This window comes from Ascaphus truei, unplaced genomic scaffold (assembly GCF_040206685.1).
Source record: "Ascaphus truei isolate aAscTru1 unplaced genomic scaffold, aAscTru1.hap1 HAP1_SCAFFOLD_2314, whole genome shotgun sequence".
In the NCBI taxonomy this organism is placed as follows: Eukaryota; Metazoa; Chordata; class Amphibia; order Anura; family Ascaphidae; genus Ascaphus; species Ascaphus truei.
The window spans coordinates 24,252-41,448 of record NW_027455232.1 but is presented as its reverse complement, the minus strand read 5'-3'; the positions used below and the strand labels follow the sequence as shown (position 1 = coordinate 41,448).

Genomic DNA, 17,197 nt, shown 5'->3' with positions numbered 1-17,197 from the left:
GAGTATTACCCAGGCTGGGGGAGGAGGGGGTGTGAGTATTACCAGGCTGGGGGAGGAGGAGGGGGTGTGAGTATTACCCAGGCTGGGGGAGGAGGAGGGGGTGTGAGTATTACCCAGGCTGGGGGAGGAGGGGGGTGTGAGTATTACCCAGGCTGGGGAGGAGGAGGGGGTGTCAGTATTACCCAGGCTGGGGAGGAGGAGGGGGTGTGAGTATTACCCAGGCTGGGGAGGAGGAAGGGGTGTGAGTATTACCCAGGCTGGAGGAGGAGGGGGTGTGAGTATTACCCAGGCTGGGGGAGGAGGGGTGTGAGTATTACCCAGGCTGGGGGAGGAGGGGGGTGTGAGTATTACCCAGGCTGGGGGAGGAGGGAGTGTGAGTATTACCCAGGCTGGGGAAGGAAGGGGTGAGGTAATACCCAGGCTGCGGAGGAGGAGGGGGTGTGAGTATTACCCAGGCTGGGGGAGGAGGAGGGTGTGTGAGTATTACCCAGGCTGGGGGAGGAGGAGGGGGTGTGAGTATTACCCAGGCTGGAGGAGGAGGGGGGTGTGAGTATTACCCAGGCTGGGGGAGGAGGGGTGTGAGTATTACCCAGGCTGGGGGAGGAGGGGGTGTGAGTATTACCCAGGCTGGGGGAGGAGGGAGTGTGAGTATTACCAGGCTGGGGAAGGGGGTGAGAGTAATACCCAGGCTGGGGGAGGACGGAGGGGGTGTGAGTATTACCCAGGCTGGGGGAGGAGGAGGGGGTGTGAGTATTACCCAGGCTGGGGAAGGGGGTGAGAGTAATACCCAGGCTGGGGGAGGAGGAGGGGGTGTGAGTATTACCCAGGCTGGGGGAGGAGGAGGGGGTGTGAGTATTAACCCAGGCTGGGGGAGGAGGAGGGGGTGTGAGTATTACCCAGGCTGGGGGAGGAGGGCGGGTGTGAGTATTACCCAGGCTGGGGGAGGAGGAGGGGGTGTGAGTATTACCCAGGCTGGGGGAGGAGGAGGGGGTGTGAGTATTACCCAGGCTGGGGGAGGAGGAGGGGGTGTGAGTATTACCCAGGCTGGGGGAGGAGGAGGGGGTGTGAGTATTACCCAGGCTGGGGAGGGGGAGGGTGTGTGAGTATTACCCACGGCTGGGGGAGGGGAGGGGTGTCGTGAGTATTACCCAGGCTGGGGGAGGAGGGGGTGTGAGTATTACCCAGGCTGGGGGAGGAGGAGGGGGTGTGAGTATTACCCAGGCTGGGGGAGGAGCAGGAGGGGGTGTGAGTATTACCCAGGCTGGGAGAGGAGGAGGGGGTGTGATTATTACCCAGGCTGGGAGAGGAGGAGGGGGGTGTGATTATTACCCAGGCTGGGGGAGGAGGAGGGTGTGTGAGTATTACCCAGGCTGGGGGAGGAGGGGGTGTGAGTATTACCCAGGCTGGGGGAGGAGGAGGGGGTGTGAGTATTACCCAGGCTGGGGGAGGAGGAGGGGGTGTGAGTATTACCCAGGCTGGGGGAGGAGGAGGGGGTGTGAGTATTACCCAGGCTGGGGGAGGAGGAGGGGGTGTCAGTATTACCCAGGCTGGGGAGGAGGAGGGGGTGTGAGTATTACCCAGGCTGGGGGAGGAGGAAGGGGTGTGAGTATTACCCAGGCTGGAGGAGGAGGGGGGTGTGAGTATTACCCAGGCTGGGGGAGGAGGGGTGTGAGTATTACCCAGGCTGGGGGAGGAGGGGGTGTGAGTATTACCCAGGCTGGGGGAGGAGGGAGTGTGAGTATTACCCAGGCTGGGGAAGGAAGGGGTGAGAGTAATACCCAGGCTGGCGGAGGAGGAGGGGGTGTGAGTATTACCCAGGCTGGGGGAGGAGGAGGGTGTGTGAGTATTACCCAGGCTGGGGGAGGAGGAGGGGGTGTGAGTATTACCCAGGCTGGAGGAGGAGGGGGTGTGAGTATTACCCAGGCTGGGGGAGGAGGGGTGTGAGTATTACCCAGGCTGGGGGAGGAGGGGGTGTGAGTATTACCCAGGCTGGGGGAGGAGGGAGTGTGAGTATTACCCAGGCTGGGGACGGGGTGAGAGTAATACCCAGGCTGGGGGAGGAGGAGGGGGTGTGAGTATTACCCAGGCTGGGGGAGGAGGAGCGGGGGTGTGAGTATTACCCAGGCTGGGGGAGGAGGAGGGGGTGTGAGTATTACCCAGGCTGGGGGAGGAGGAGCGGGTGTGAGTATTACCCAGGCTGGGGGAGGAGGAGGGGGTGTGAGTATTACCCAGGCTGGGGGAGGAGGAGGGGGTGTGAGTATTACCCAGGCTGGGGGAGGAGGAGGGGGTGTGAGTATTACCCAGGCTGGGGGAGGAGGAGGGGGTGTGAGTATTACCCAGGCTGGGGGAGGAGGAGGGTGTGTGAGTATTACCCAGGCTGGGGGAGGGGGAGGGTGTGTGAGTATTACCCAGGCTGGGGGAGGAGGGGGTGTGAGTATTACCCAGGCTGGGGGAGGAGGAGGGGGGTGTGAGTATTACCCAGGCTGGGGGAGGAGGAGGAGGGGGTGTGAGTATTACCCAGGCTGGGAGAGGAGGAGGGGGGTGTGATTATTACCCAGGCTGGGAGAGGAGGAGGGGGTGTGATTATTACCCAGGCTGGGGGAGGAGGAGGGTGTGTGAGTATTACCCAGGCTGGAGGGAGGAGGGGGTGTGAGTATTACCCAGGCTGGGGGAGGAGGAGGGGGGTGTGAGTATTACCCAGGCTGGGGGAGGAGGAGGGGGTGTGAGTATTACCCAGGCTGGGGGAGGAGGAGGGGGTTGTGAGTATTACCCAGGCTGGGGGAGGAGGAGGGGGGTGTCAGTATTACTCAGGCTGGGGAGGAGGAGGGGGTGAGTATTACCCAGGCTGGGGGAGGAGGAAGGTGTGTGAGTATTACCCAGGCTGGGGGAGGAGGGGGGGTGAGTATTACCCAGGCTGGGGGAGGAGGAGGGGGTGTGAGTATTACCCAGGCTGGGGGAGGAGGAGGGGGTGTGAGTATTACCCAGGCTGGGGGAGGAGGAGGGGGTGTCAGTATTACTCAGGCTGGGGAGGAGGAGGGGGTGTGATTATTACCCAGGCTGGGGGAGGAGGAGGGTGTGTGAGTATTACCCAGGCTGGGGGAGGAGGGGGGTGTGAGTATTACCCAGGCTGGGGAGGAGGAGGGGGTGTGAGTATTACCCAGGCTGGGGGAGGAGGAGGGGGTTGTGAGTATTACCCAGGCTGGGGGAGGAGGAGGGGGTGTGAGTATTACCCAGGCTGGGGAGGAGGAGGGGGGTGTCAGTATTACTCAGGCTGGGGAGGAGGAGGGGGTGTGAGTATTACCCAGGCTGGGGGAGGAGGAGGGGGTGTGAGTATTACCCAGGCTGGGGGAGGAGGAGGGGGTGTGAGTATTACCCAGGCTGGGAGAGGAGGAGGGGGTGTGAGTATTACCCAGGCTGGGGGAGGAGGAGGGTGTGTGAGTATTACCCAGGCTGGGGGAGGGGGAGGGTGTGTGAGTATTACCCAGGCTGGGGGAGGAGGGGGTGTGAGTATTACCCAGGCTGGGGGAGGAGGAGGGGGTGTGAGTATTACCCAGGCTGGGGGAGGAGGAGGAGGGGGTGTGAGTATTACCCAGGCTGGGAGAGGAGGAGGGGGTGTGATTATTACCCAGGCTGGGAGAGGAGGAGGGGGTGTGATTATTACCCAGGCTGTGGGAGGAGGAGGGTGTGTGAGTATTACCCAGGCTGGGGGAGGAGGGGGTGTGAGTATTACCCAGGCTGGGGGAGGAGGAGGGGGTGTGAGTATTACCCAGGCTGGGGGAGGAGGAGGGGGTGTGAGTATTACCCAGGCTGGGGGAGGAGGGGGTGTGAGTATTACCCAGGCTGGGGGAGGAGGAGGGGGTGTCAGTATTACTCAGGCTGGGGAGGAGGAGGGGGTGTGAGTATTACCCAGGCTGGGGGAGGAGGAAGGGGTGTGAGTATTACCCAGGCTGGAGGAGGAGGGGGTGTGAGTATTACCCAGGCTGGGGAGGAGGGTGTGAGTATTACCCAGGCTGGGGGAGGAGGGGGTGTGAGTATTACCCAGGCTGGGGGAGGAGGGAGTGTGAGTATTACCCAGGCTGGGGAAGGAAGGGGTGAGAGTAATACCCAGGCTGACGGAGGAGGAGGGGGTGTGAGTATTACCCAGGCTGGGGGAGGAGGAGGGTGTGTGAGTATTACCCAGGCTGGGGGAGGAGGGGGTGTGAGTATTACCCAGGCTGGGGAGGAGGAGGGGGTGTGAGTATTACCCAGGCTGGGGGAGGAGGAGGGGGTGTGAGTATTACCCAGGCTGGGGGAGGAGGAGGGGGGTGTGAGTATTACCCAAGCTGGGGGAGGAGGAGGGGGTGTGAGTATTACCCAGGCTGGGGGAGGAGGAGGGGGTGTGAGTATTACCCAGGCTGGGGAGGAGGAGGAGGGGGTGTGAGTATTACCCAGGCTGGGGGAGGAGGAGGGGGTGTGAGTATTACCCAGGCTGGGGGAGGAGGAGGGGGTGTGAGTATTACCCAGGCTGGGGGAGGAGGAGGGGGTGTGAGTATTACCCAGGCTGGGGGAGGAGGGGGGTGTGAGTATTACCCAGGCTGGGGGAGGAGGGGGGGGGTGTGAGTATTACCCAGGCTGGGGGAGGAGGGGGTGTGAGTATTACCCAGGCTGGGGGAGGAGGAGGGGGTGTGAGTATTACCCAGGCTGGGGGAGGAGGAGGGGGTGTGAGTATTACCCAGGCTGGGGGAGGAGGAGGGGGTGTGAGTATTACCCAGGCTGGGGGAGGAGGGGGTGTGAGTATTACCCAGGCTGGGGGAGGAGGAGGGGGTGTGAGTATTACCCAGGCTGGGGGAGGAGGAGGGGGTGTGAGTATTACCCAGGCTGGGGGAGGAGGAGGGGGTGTGAGTATTACCCAGGCTGGGGGAGGAGGAGGGGGTGTGAGTATTACCCAGGCTGGGGGATGGCTGCTGGGGCAGGAGGTAACAGGTCAGTACTTTAGATCCCGTCTTCTCATCGTCCTCCGTCTGGAACTTGAGCATCGGCTGCGACTGGTTTTCTGCCAACCACAAAGCCTTCAGGCTCAGGTTCGTCAGCGCAAAGGGGAGGTTCAGCAGCCTGGGGGGGGGGGGGGAGCACACAGGGGGGGATACAGAGTTGGGAGATAGAGGAGGAGGAGATGGGGGAGAGGAGGAGGCGGAGGGGGGGGAGATAGAGGGGGAGAGGAGGAGGAGGAGATGGGGGTGATATAGAGGAAGAGGGGGAGAGAAAGAGGAGGAGGCGGAGGGGGGGGGGGAGATAGAGGCGGAGGGGGGGAGAGAAATAGAGGAGGAGGAGGGGAGAGATAGAGGAGATGGGGGAGAGATAGAGGAGGAAGAGGTGGAGGAGATGGAGGTGGAGGAGATGGGGGAGAGATAGAGGAGGAGGAGATGGGGGAGAGATAGAGGAGGAGGAGATGGGGGAGAGATAGAGGAGGAGGAGGTGGGAAGAGATAGAGGAGGAGAAGGGGGAGATAGAGGAGGAGGAGGGGGAAGAGATAGAGGAGGAGGAGGGGGGGAGAGATAGAGGAGGAGGAGGGGGAGAGATAGAGGAGGAGGAGGGGGGAGAGATAGAGGAGGAGGAGGGGGGAGAGATAGAGGAGGAGGAGGGGGGAGAGATAGAGGAGGAGGGGGGGGAGAGATAGAGGAGGAGGGGGGAGAGATAGAGGAGGAGGGGGGAGAGATAGAGGAGGAGGGGGAGGGAGAGATAGAGGAGGAGGAGGGGGGAGAGATAGAGGAGGAGGAGGAGGGGGGGAGAGATAGAGGAGGAGGAGGGGGGAGAGATAGAGGAGGAGGAGGGGGGGAGAGATAGAGGAGGAGGGGGGAGAGATAGAGGAGGAGGAGGGGGGGGAGAGATAGAGGAGGAGGAGGGGGGGGAGAGATAGAGGAGGAGGAGGGGGGGAGAGATAGAGGGGGAGGAGGGGGGGAGAGATAGAGGAGGAGGAGGGGGGGAGAGATAGAGGAGGAGGGGGGGAGATATAGAGGAGGAGGAGGGGGAGAAATAGAGGAGGAGGGGGGGAGAGATGAAGGAGGAGGGGGGGAGAGAGAGGAAGAGGAGGGGGGAGAAATAGAGGAAAAGGAGGGGGGGAGAAATAGAGGAAGAGGAGGGGGGAGAATAGAGGATGAGGGGGGGAGAAATAGAGGAGGAGGAGGGGGGAGAAATAAAGGAGGAGGGGGGAGAGACAGAGGAGGAGGAGGGGGAGAGACAGAGGAGGAGGAGGAGGGGGAGAGACAGAGGAGGAGGAGATGGGGGAGAGACAGAGGAGGAGGAGATGGGGAGAGACAGAGGAGGAGATGGGAGAGACAGAGGAGGAGGCGGAGGGGGGGGAGATAGAGGAGGAGGGGGGAGAGAGAGGAGGAGGGGGGAGAGAGAGGAGGAGGGGGGAGAGATAGAGGAGATGGGGGGGAGAGATAGAGGAGGAGGAGGGGGGGAGAAATAGAGGAGGAGGGGGGGAGAAATAGAGGAGGAGGAGGGGGGGAGAAATAGAGGAGGAGGGGGGGAGAGACAGAGTAGGAGGGGGAGAGACAGAGGAGGAGAAGATGGGGGAGAGACAGAGGAGGAGGAGGTGGAGGAGATGGGGGAGAGATAGAGGAGGAGGAGATGGGGGAGAGTGGAGGAGGGGGGGAGAAATAGAGGAGGAGGAGGAGATGGGGGAGAGATAGAGGAGGAGGAGGGGGGAGAGATAGAGGAGGAGGAGGGTGGAGAGATAGAGGAGGAGGAGGGGGGGAGAGATAGAGGAGGAGGGGGGGGAGAGATAGAGGAGGAGGAGGGGGGGGAGAGATAGAGGAGGAGGAGGGGGGGGAGAGATAGAGGAGGGGGAGGGTTAGAGGAGGAGGAGGGGGGGAGAAATAGAGGAGGAGGGGGGGAGAAATAGAGGAGGAGGGGGGGAGAAATAGAGGAGGAGGAGGGGGAGAAATAGAGGAGGAGGAGGGGGGAGAAATAGAGGAGGAGGGGGGGAGACAGAGGAGGAGGAGGGGGAGAGACAGAGGAGGAGGAGATGGGGGAGAGACAGAGGAGGAGGAGATGGGGGAGAGACAGAGGAGGAGGAGATGGGGAGAGACAGAGGAGGAGGCGGAGGGGGGGGAGACAGAGGAGGAGGAGACGGGGAGAGACAGAGGAGGAGGAGACGGGGGAGAGATAGAGGAGATGGGGGAGAGATAGAGGAGGAGGAGGAGGAGGAGGTGGAGGAGATGGGGGAGAGATAGAGGAGGAGGAGACGGGGGAGAGATAGAGGAGGAGGAGACGGGGGAGAGATAGAGGAGGAGGAGGAGGGGGGGAGAGATAGAGGAGATGGGGGGGAGAAATAGAGGAGGAGGAGGGGGGGAGAGATAGAGGAGGAGGAGGGGGGGAGAGATAGAGGAGGAGGAGGGGGGGAGAGATAGAGGAGGAGGAGGGGGGGGAGAGATAGAGGAGGAGGAGGGGGGGGAGAAATAGAGGAGGAGGAGGGGGGGAGAAATAGAGGAGGAGGGGGGGGAGAAATAGAGGAGGAGGGGGGAGAGATAGAGGAGGGGAGGGGAGAAATAGAGGAAGAGGGGGAGAGATAGAGGAGGAGGGGGAGAGATAGAGGAGGAGGGGGGAGAGATAGAGGAGGAGGGGGGAGAAATAGAGGAGGAGGGGGGGAGAAATAGAGGAGGAGGAGGGGGGGAGAAATACAGGAGGAGGAGGGGGGGAGAAATAGAGGAGGAGGAGGGGGGGAGAAATAGAGGAGGAGGGGGAGAGACAGAGGAGGAGGAGATGGGGGAGAGACAGAGGAGGAGGGGGAGAGACAGAGGAGGAGGAGATGGGGGAGAGACAGAGGAGGAGGAGGTGGAGGAGATGGGGGAGAGATAGAGGAGGAGGAGATGGGGGAGAGATGGAGGAGGAGGAGGGGGGGAGAGATGGAGGAGGAGGAGGGGGGGAGAGATAGAGGAGGAGGAGGGGGGAGAGATAGAGGAGGGGGAGGGTTAGAGGAGGAGGAGGGGGGGAGAAATAGAGGAGGAGGAGGGGGGGAGAATAGAGGAGGAGGAGGGGGGGAGAAATAGAGGAGGAGGAGGGGGGAGAAATAGAGGAGGAGGAGGGGGGAGAAATAGAGGAGGAGGGGGGGAGACAGAGGAGGAGGAGGGGGAGAGACAGAGGAGGAGGAGATGGGGAGAGACAGAGGAGGAGGAGATGGGGGAGAGACAGAGGAGGAGGCGGAGGGGGGGGGGGGATAGAGGAGGAGGAGACGGGGGAGAGACAGAGGAGGAGGAGACGGGGGAGAGATAGAGGAGATGGGGGAGAGATAGAGGAGGAGGAGGTGGAGGAGATGGGGGAGAGATAGAGGAGGAGGAGACGGGGGAGAGATAGAGGAGGAGGAGACGGGGGAGAGATAGAGGAGGAGGAGAGGGGGGAGAAATAGAGGAGGAGGGGGGAGAGATAGAGGAGGAGGGGGGGAGAGATAGAGGAGGAGGAGGGGGGAGAGATAGAGGAGGAGGAGGGGGGGGAGAGATAGAGGAGGATGGGGGGGAGAAATAGAGGAGGAGGGGGGGGGAGAAATAGAGGAGGGGGGGAGAAATAGAGGAGGAGGGGGGAGAGATAGAGGAGGGGGGAGAGATAGAGGAGGGGGGGAGAGATAGAGGAGGGGGGGAGAGATAGAGGAGGGGGGGAGAAATAGAGGAGGGGGGGGAGAGATAGAGGAGGAGGGGGGAGAGATAGAGGAGGAGGGGGGAGAGATAGAGGAGGAGGGGGGGAGAAATAGAGGAGGAGGAGGGGGGGAGAAATAGAGGAGGAGGAGGGGGGAGAAATAGAGGAGGAGGAGGGGGGGAGAAATAGAGGAGGAGGAGGGGGGGAGAAATAGAGGAGGAGGAGGGGGGGAGAAATAGAGGAGGAGGAGGGGGGGAGAAATAGAGGAGGAGGGGGAGAGACAGAGGAGGAGGAGATGGGGGAGAGACAGAGGAGGAGGAGGTGGAGGAGATGGGGGAGAGATAGAGGAGGAGATGGGGGAGAGATGGAGGAGGAGGAGGGGGGGAGAGTTGGAGGAGGAGGAGGGGGGAGAAATAGAGGAGGAGGAGATGGGGGAGAGATAGAGGAGGAGGAGGGGAGGGAGAAATAGAGGAGGAGGAGATGGGGAGAGATAGAGGAGGAGGAGGGGGGAGAAATAGAGGAGGAAGGGGGGGGAGAAATAGAGGAGATGGGGGGGGGAGAAATAGAGGAGATGGGGGGGGGAGAAATAGAGGAGGGGGGGGGGGAGAATAGAGGAGGAGGGGGGGGAGAAATAGAGGAGGAGGGGGGGAGAAATAGAGGAGGAGGGGGGGGAGAAATAGAGGAGGAGGGGGGAGAGATAGAGGAGGGGGGAGAGATAGAGGAGGGGGGGAGAGATAGAGGAGGAGGGGGGAGAAATAGAGGAGGAGGGGGGAGAGATAGAGGACGAGGGGGGAGAGATAGAGGATGAGGGGGGAGAGATAGAGGAGATGGGGGGGAGAAATAGAGGAGGAGATGGGGGGGAGAAATAGAGGAGGAGGAGGGGGGGGAGAAATAGAGGAGGAGGAGGGGGGGAGAAATAGAGGAGGAGGAGGAGGGGGAGAAATAGAGGAGGAGGGGGAGAGACAGAGGAGGAGGAGATGGGGGAGAAACAGCGGAGGAGGAGATGGGGGAGAGACAGAGGAGGAGATGGGGGAGAGATAGAGGAGGAGATGGGGGAGAGAGAGGAGGAGGAGATGGGGGAGAGAGAGGAGGAGGAGATGGGGGAGAGATAGAGGAGGAGGAGATGGGGGAGAGATAGAGGAGGAGACGGGGGAGAGATAGAGGAGGAGGAGACGGGGCAGAGACAGAGGAGGAGGAGACGGGGGAGAGACAGAGGAGGAGGAGGTGGAGGAGATGGGGGAGAGATAGAGGAGGAGGGGGGGGGGAGAAATAGAGGAGGAGGAGGGGGGGAGAAATAGAGGAGGAGGAGGGGGGGAGATAGAGGCGGAGGAGGGGGAGAGATAGAGGAGGAGGAGGGGGAGAGATAGAGGAGGAGGAGGGGGAGAGATAGAGGAGGAGGAGGGGGGGAGAAATAGAGGAGGAGGGGGAGAGATAGAGGAGGAGGGGGGAGAGATAGAGGAGGAGGAGGGGGGGAGAAATAGAGGAGGAGGAGATGGGGGAGAGATAGAGGAGGAGGAGATGGGGAGGAGATGGGGAGAAATAGAGGAGGAGGGGGGGAGAAATAGAGGAGGAGGAGATGGGGAGAAATAGAGGAGGAGGGGGGAGAAATAGAGGAGGAGGAGGGGGAGAGATAGAGGAGGAGGATGGGGGGAGAGATAGAGGAGGAGGATGGGGGGAGAGATAGAGGAGGAGGAGGGGGGGAGAGATAGAGGAGGAGGAGGGTGGAGAAATAGAGGAGGAGATGGGGGGAGAAATAGAGGAGGCGGAGGGGGGAGAGATAGAGGAGGCGGAAGGGGGGAGAGATAGAGGAGGCAGAGGGGGGAGAGATAGAGGAGGCGGAAGGGGGGAGAGATAGAGATAGAGGAGGAGGGGGGGAGAGATAGAGGAGGCGGAGGGGAGGGAAATAGAGGCGGAGGGAGGGAGATAGAGGCAGAGGGAGGGGGGAGATAGAGGCGGAGGGAGGGGGAGATAGAGGCGGAGGGAGGGGGGAGATAGAGGCGAAGGGGGGGGAGATAGAGGCGGAGGGGGGGGGAGATAGAGGCGGAGGGGGGGGAGATAGAGGCGGAGGGGGGGAGATAGAGGCGGAGGGGGGGAGATAGAGGCGGAGGGGGGGAGATAGAGGCGGAGGAGGGGGAGATAGAGGCGGAGGAGGGGGAGATAGAGGCGGAGGGGGGGGAGAGAGAGGCGGAAGGGGGGGGATAGAGGCGGAAGGGGGGGATAGAGGCGGAAGGGGGGGGGATAGAGGCGGAGGGGGCGGATAGAGGCGGAGGGGGGGGATAGAGGCGGGGGGGGGGGATAGAGGCGGGGGGGGGATAGAGGCGGACGGGGGGGGAGATAGAGGCGGAGGGGGGGAGATAGAGGAGGAGGGGGGGAGAAATAGAGGAGGAGGGGGGGGGAGAAATAGAGGAGGAGGAGATGGGGGAGAGATAGAGGAGGAGGAGATGGGAGAGATAGAGGAGGAGGAGATGGGGAGAGATAGAGGAGGAGGGGATGGGGAAGAGATAGAGGAGGAGGAGATGGGGGAGATAGAGGCGGAGGGGGGGAGATAGAGGCGGAGGGGGGGAGATAGAGGCGGAGGGGGGGAGATAGAGGCGGAGGGGGGGAGATAGAGGCGGAGGGGGGGAGATAGAGGCGGAGGGGGGGAGATAGAGGCGGAGGGGGGGAGATAGAGGCAGAGGGGGGGAGATAGAGGCGGAGGGGGGGAGATAGAGGCGGAGGGGGGGGAGATAGAGGCGGAGGGGGGGAGATAGAGGCGGGAGGGGGAGAGATAGAGGCGGGAGGATGGGGGGGAGAGATAGAGGCGGAGGGGGGGAGATAGAGGCGGAGGGGGAGAGATAGAGGCGGAGGGGAAGAGATAGAGGCGGAGGGGGAGAGATAGAGGCGGAGGGGGAGAGATAGAGGCGGGAGGGGGAGAGATAGAGGCGGGAGGATGGGGGGGGAGATAGAGGCGGAGGGGGGGAGATAGAGGCGGATGGGGGGGAGATAGAGGCGGAGGGGGGGGATATAGAGGCGGAGGGGGGGGAGATAGAGGCGGAGGGGGGGAGGTAGAGGCGGAGGGGTGGAGATGGAGGCGGAGGGGGGGAGAGAGGCGGAGGGGGGGAGAGAGGCGGAGGGGGGGGAGAGAGGCGGAGGGGGGGAGATAGAGGCGGAGGGGGAGAGATAGAGGCGGGAGGATGGGGGGGGGAGATAGAGGCGGGAGGATGGGGGGGGAAGATTAATAATTTAATTAATATTGGGATATATGTTCAACCTGTAGAGAAGGTGGTGGGGGGGGGGGGAGGTGTGATTTGGGATAAGGGCAGGTAAGAGAGGAGGATGTATGAGGAGAGGAGCACATAGGAGGGAAGAGGAGGGCAGGGAGGGCAATTGGTGAGTGTCAGCACGGTACCTGTTCCCCGCCACGTCCAGCACATGTAGCTCGGTGGCGTTGGCGAGCTCGGGCGGCAGGGCGCTCAGCTGGTTATCCCGCAGCGACAGCACGTTCAGACTGGCGCAGCCGCCCATCTCGCTGGGCAGCGACACCAGCCGGTTCCGATCCACGTTCACATTCGTCAACTTGGTGAGGTTCCCCATGGACTTGGGCAGGGTCTGGGGGGGACAAGGAGGAGAGACAGAGGGGGGTGAGAGGGGGAGATCAGGGGCAAGGAGACTGATAAAAAGGGGGACAGGAGGTGGTGAGAGGAAGACGGGGGAGAGGAGGGGAGAGGGAGACGAGGAGAGGAGAGGGAGACGAGGAGAGGGGAGGGAGACGAGGAGAGGGGAGGGAGACGAGGAGAGGAGGAGGGGGAGGGGTGAGAAGGAAACGAAGAGGAGAGTGGCAAGGAGTGTAATAAAATGGTGAGGAGAGGGGGCGAGCGGAGGAGAGGGGGCGAGTGGAGGAGAGGGGGCGAGCGGAGGAGAGGGGGCGAGCGGAGGAGAGGGGGCGAGCGGAGGATAAGGGGCGAGCGGAGGAGAGGGGGCGAGCGGAGGAGAGGGGGCGAGCGGAGGAGAGGGGTAGAGAGAGGGGGAGAGAGGGGGAAGAGGGGGGAAGAGGGGGGAAGAGGGGGGGAGAAGGGGAAGAAGGGGGAGAAGGGGGAGAGGGGGCGAGGGGGGAGAGGGCGGGAGAGGGCGGGAGATAGGGGGGAGAGGGGGGAGGAGGGAGAGGGAAGGGGGATAGGGAGAGGAGGAGAGAGGGGGAGAGGGGGGAAAGGAGGGGAGGGGGGGAGAGAGGGGGAGAGGGGAGGAGAGGGAGAGAGGGGAGGGGAGGAGAGGAGAGGGAGAGAGGGGAGGAGAGGTTCACTGCAGTTGGAGGGGGAGTTGCAGCAGGATGCGGAGGGGGAGTTGCAGCAGGATGCCGGGAGGGGGAGTTGCAGCAGGATGCCGGAGGGGGAGTTGCAGCAGGATGCCGGGAGGGGGAGTTGCAGCAGGATGCCGGGAGGGGGAGTTGCAGCAGGATGCCGGGAGGGGGAGTTGCAGCAGGATGCCGGGAGGGGGAGTTGCAGCAGGATGCCGGGAGGGGAGTTGCAGCAGGATGCCGGAGGGGGAGTTGCAGCAGGACGCCGGGAGGGGGAGTTGCAGCAGGACGCCGGGAGGGGGGAGTTGCAGCAGGATGCCGGGAGCGGGAGTTGCAGCAGGATGCCGGGAGCGGGAGTTGCAGCAGGATGCCGGGAGCGGGAGTTGCAGCAGGACGCCGGGAGGGGGAGTTGCAGCAGGATGCCGGGAGCGGGAGTTGCAGCAGGATGCCGGGAGCGGGAGTTGCAGCAGGATGCCGGGAGGGGGAGTTGCAGCAGGATGCCGGGAGCGGGGAGTTGCAGCAGGATCGCCGGGAGGGGAGTTGCAGCAGGATGCCGGGAGCGGTAGTTGCAGCAGGATGCCGGGAGCGGGAGTTGCAGCAGGATGCCGGGAGGGGGAGTTGCAGCAGGATGCCGGGGAGGGGGAGTTGCAGCAGGATGCCGGGAGGGCGGAGTTGCAGCAGGACGCCGGGAGGGGGAGTTGCAGCAGGACGCCGGGAGGGGGAGTTGCAGCAGGACGCCGGGAGGGGGAGTTGCAGCAGGACGCCGGGAGGGGGAGTTGCAGCAGGACGCCGGGAGGGGGAGTTGCAGCAGGACGCCGGGAGGGGGAGTTGCAGCAGGACGCCGGGAGGGGGAGTTGCAGCAGGACGCCGGGAGGGGGAGTTGCAGCAGGACGCCGGGAGGGGGAGTTGCAGCAGGACGCCGGGAGGGGGAGTTGCAGCAGGACGCCGGGAGGGGGGAGTTGCAGCAGGACGCCGGGAGGGGGAGTTGCAGCAGGACGCCGGGAGGGGGAGTTGCAGCAGGACGCCGGGAGGGGGAGTTGCAGCAGGACGCCGGGAGGGGGAGTTGCAGCAGGACGCCGGGAGGGGGAGTTGCAGCAGGATGCCGGGAGGGGGAGTTGCAGCAGGATGCCGGGAGGGGGAGTTGCAGCAGGATGCCGGGAGGGGGAGTTGCAGCAGGATGCCGGGAGGGGGAGTTGCAGCAGGATGCCGGGAGGGGGAGTTGCAGCAGGACGCCGGGAGGGGGAGTTGCAGCAGGACGCCGGGAGGGGGAGTTGCAGCAGGATGCCGGGAGGGGGAGTTGCAGCAGGATGCCGGGAGGGGGAGTTGCAGCAGGATGCCGGAGGGGGAGTTGCAGCAGGATGCCGGGAGGGGGAGTTGCAGCAGGATGCCGGGAGGGGGATTTGCAGCAGGATGCCGGGAGGCGCCACCACACCGCAGCACCATGTAAGGGGGAAAAAAAATTCCCCTCCAACTTGGCCTTCAGTAGAAGGTGGCAACCCGGACAGTCACAGACACTGCAGGAGGTGGGTTACCGTCAGCAGGTTCTCGGTGAGTATGACCTCGCTCAGGTTCTCACACACACACACACAGGAGAGGGGGACACTGCAGGAGGTGGGTTACCGTCAGCAGGTTCTCGGTGAGTATGACCTCGCTCAGGTTCTCTCACACACACACACAGGAGAGGGGGACACTGCAGGAGGTGGGTTACCGTCAGCAGGTTCTCGGTGAGTATGACCTCGCTCAGGTTCTCTCACACACAGGAGAGGGGGACACTGCAGGAGGTGGGTTACCGTCAGCAGGTTCTCGGTGAGTATGACCTCGCTCAGGTTCTCACACACACACACAGGAGAGGGGGACACTGCAGGAGGTGGGTTACCGTCAGCAGGTTCTCGGTGAGTATGACCTCGCTCAGGTTCTCACACACACAGGAGAGGGGGACACTGCAGGAGGTGGGTTACCGTCAGCAGGTTCTCGGTGAGTATGACCTCGCTCAGGTTCTCACACACACACACAGGAGAGGGGGACACTGCAGGAGGTGGGTTACCGTCAGCAGGTTCTCGGTGAGTATGACCTCGCTCAGGTTCTCAAACACACACAGGAGAGGGGGACACTGCAGGAGGTGGGTTACCGTCAGCAGGTTCTCGGTGAGTATGACCTCGCTCAGGTTCTCACACACACACACACACACACACAGGAGAGGGGGACACTGCAGGAGGTGGGTTACCGTCAGCAGGTTCTCGGTGAGGATGACCTCGCTCAGGTTCTCACACACACACACAGGAGAGGGGGACACTGCAGGAGGTGGGTTACCGTCAGCAGGTTCTCGGTGAGTATGACCTTGCTCAGGTTCTCACACACACACACAGGAGAGGGGGACACTGCAGGAGGTGGGTTACCGTCAGCAGGTTCTCGGTGAGTATGACCTCGCTCAGGTTCTCACACACACAGGAGAGGGGGACACTGCAGGAGGTGGGTTACCGTCAGCAGGTTCTCGGTGAGTATGACCTCGCTCAGGTTCTCACACACACACACAGGAGAGGGGGACACTGCAGGAGGTGGGTTACCGTCAGCAGGTTCTCGGTGAGTATGACCTCGCTCAGGTTCTCTCACACACACACAGGAGAGGGGGACACTGCAGGAGGTGGGTTACCGTCAGCAGGTTCTCGGTGAGTATGACCTCGCTCAGGTTCTCACACACACACACAGGAGAGGGGGACACTGCAGGAGGTGGGTTACCGTCAGCAGGTTCTCGGTGAGGATGACCTCGCTCAGGTTCTCACACACACACAGGAGAGGGGGACACTGCAGGAGGTGGGTTACCGTCAGCAGGTTCTCGGTGAGTATGACCTCGCTCAGGTTCTCACACACAGAGGAGAGGGGGACACTGCAGGAGGTGGGTTACCGTCAGCAGGTTCTCGGTGAGTATGACCTCGCTCAGGTTCTCACACACACACACACAGGAGAGGGGGACACTGCAGGAGGTGGGTTACCGTCAGCAGGTTCTCGGTGAGTATGACCTCGCTCAGGCTCTCACACACACACACAGGAGAGGGGGACACTGCAGGAGGTGGGTTACCGTCAGCAGGTTCTCGGTGAGGATGACCTCGCTCAGGTTCTCACACACACACACAGGAGAGGGGGACACTGCAGGAGGTGGGTTACCGTCAGCAGGTTCTCGGTGAGTATGACCTCGCTCAGGTTCACACACACACACACAGGAGAGGGGGACACTGCAGGAGGTGGGTTACCGTCAGCAGGTTCTCGGTGAGTATGACCTCGCTCAGGTTCTCACACACACACAGGAGAGGGGGACACTGCAGGAGGTGGGTTACCGTCAGCAGGTTCTCGGTGAGTATGACCTCGCTCAGGTTCTCACACACACACAGGAGAGGGGGACACTGCAGGAGGTGGGTTACCGTCAGCAGGTTCTCGGTGAGTATGACCTCGCTCAGGTTCTCACACACACACACACACAGGAGAGGGGGACACTGCAGGAGGTGGGTTACCGTCAGCAGGTTCTCGGTGAGTATGACCTCGCTCAGGTTCTCACACACACACACAGGAGAGGGGGACACTGCAGGAGGTGGGTTACCGTCAGCAGGTTCTCGGTGAGGATGACCTCGCTCAGGTTCTCACACACACACAGGAGAGGGGGACACTGCAGGAGGTGGGTTACCGTCAGCAGGTTCTCGGTGAGTATGACCTCGCTCAGGTTCTCACACACACACACAGGAGAGGGGGACACTGCAGGAGGTGGGTTACCGTCAGCAGGTTCTCGGTGAGTATGACCTCGCTCAGGTTCTCACACACACACAGGAGAGGGGGACACTGCAGGAGGTGGGTTACCGTCAGCAGGTTCTCGGTGAGTATGACCTCGCTCAGGTTCTCACACACACACACAGGAGAGGGGGACACTGCAGGAGGTGGGTTACCGTCAGCAGGTACTCGGTGAGTATGACCTCGCTCAGGTTCTCACACACACAGGAGAGGGGGACACTGCAGGAGGTGGGTTACCGTCAGCAGGTTCTCGGTGAGTATGACCTCGCTCAGGTTCTCACACACACACACAGGAGAGGGGGACACTGCAGGAGGTGGGTTACCGTCAGCAGGTTCTCGGTGAGTATGACCTCGCTCAGGTTCTCACACACACAAAGGAGAGGGGGACACTGCAGGAGGTGGGTTACCGTCAGCAGGTTCTCTCACACACACACACACAGGAGAGGGGGACACTGCAGGAGGTGGGTTACCGTCAGCAGGTTCTCGGTGAGTATGACCTCGCTCAGGTTCTCACACACACACACACACACAGGA

At 62.6% G+C, this 17,197-nt stretch overlaps 1 protein-coding gene across 1 annotated transcript in view; it reads right to left on the bottom strand.

The window, feature by feature from the left end:
* Positions 1-4,852: 4,852 nt before the first annotated feature.
* The window catches only part of LOC142477771 (uncharacterized), a gene marked incomplete at both ends in the record, with an annotated part of 33,743 nt that continues 21,398 nt past the window's right edge, over positions 4,853-17,197 (bottom strand). Inside the window, 2 exons of the mRNA XM_075582377.1 lie at positions 4,853-5,091; positions 12,002-12,201. Coding sequence (XP_075438492.1) covers positions 4,853-5,091; positions 12,002-12,201 — 439 coding nt within the window. The remainder of the gene's footprint in view (positions 5,092-12,001; positions 12,202-17,197) is intronic.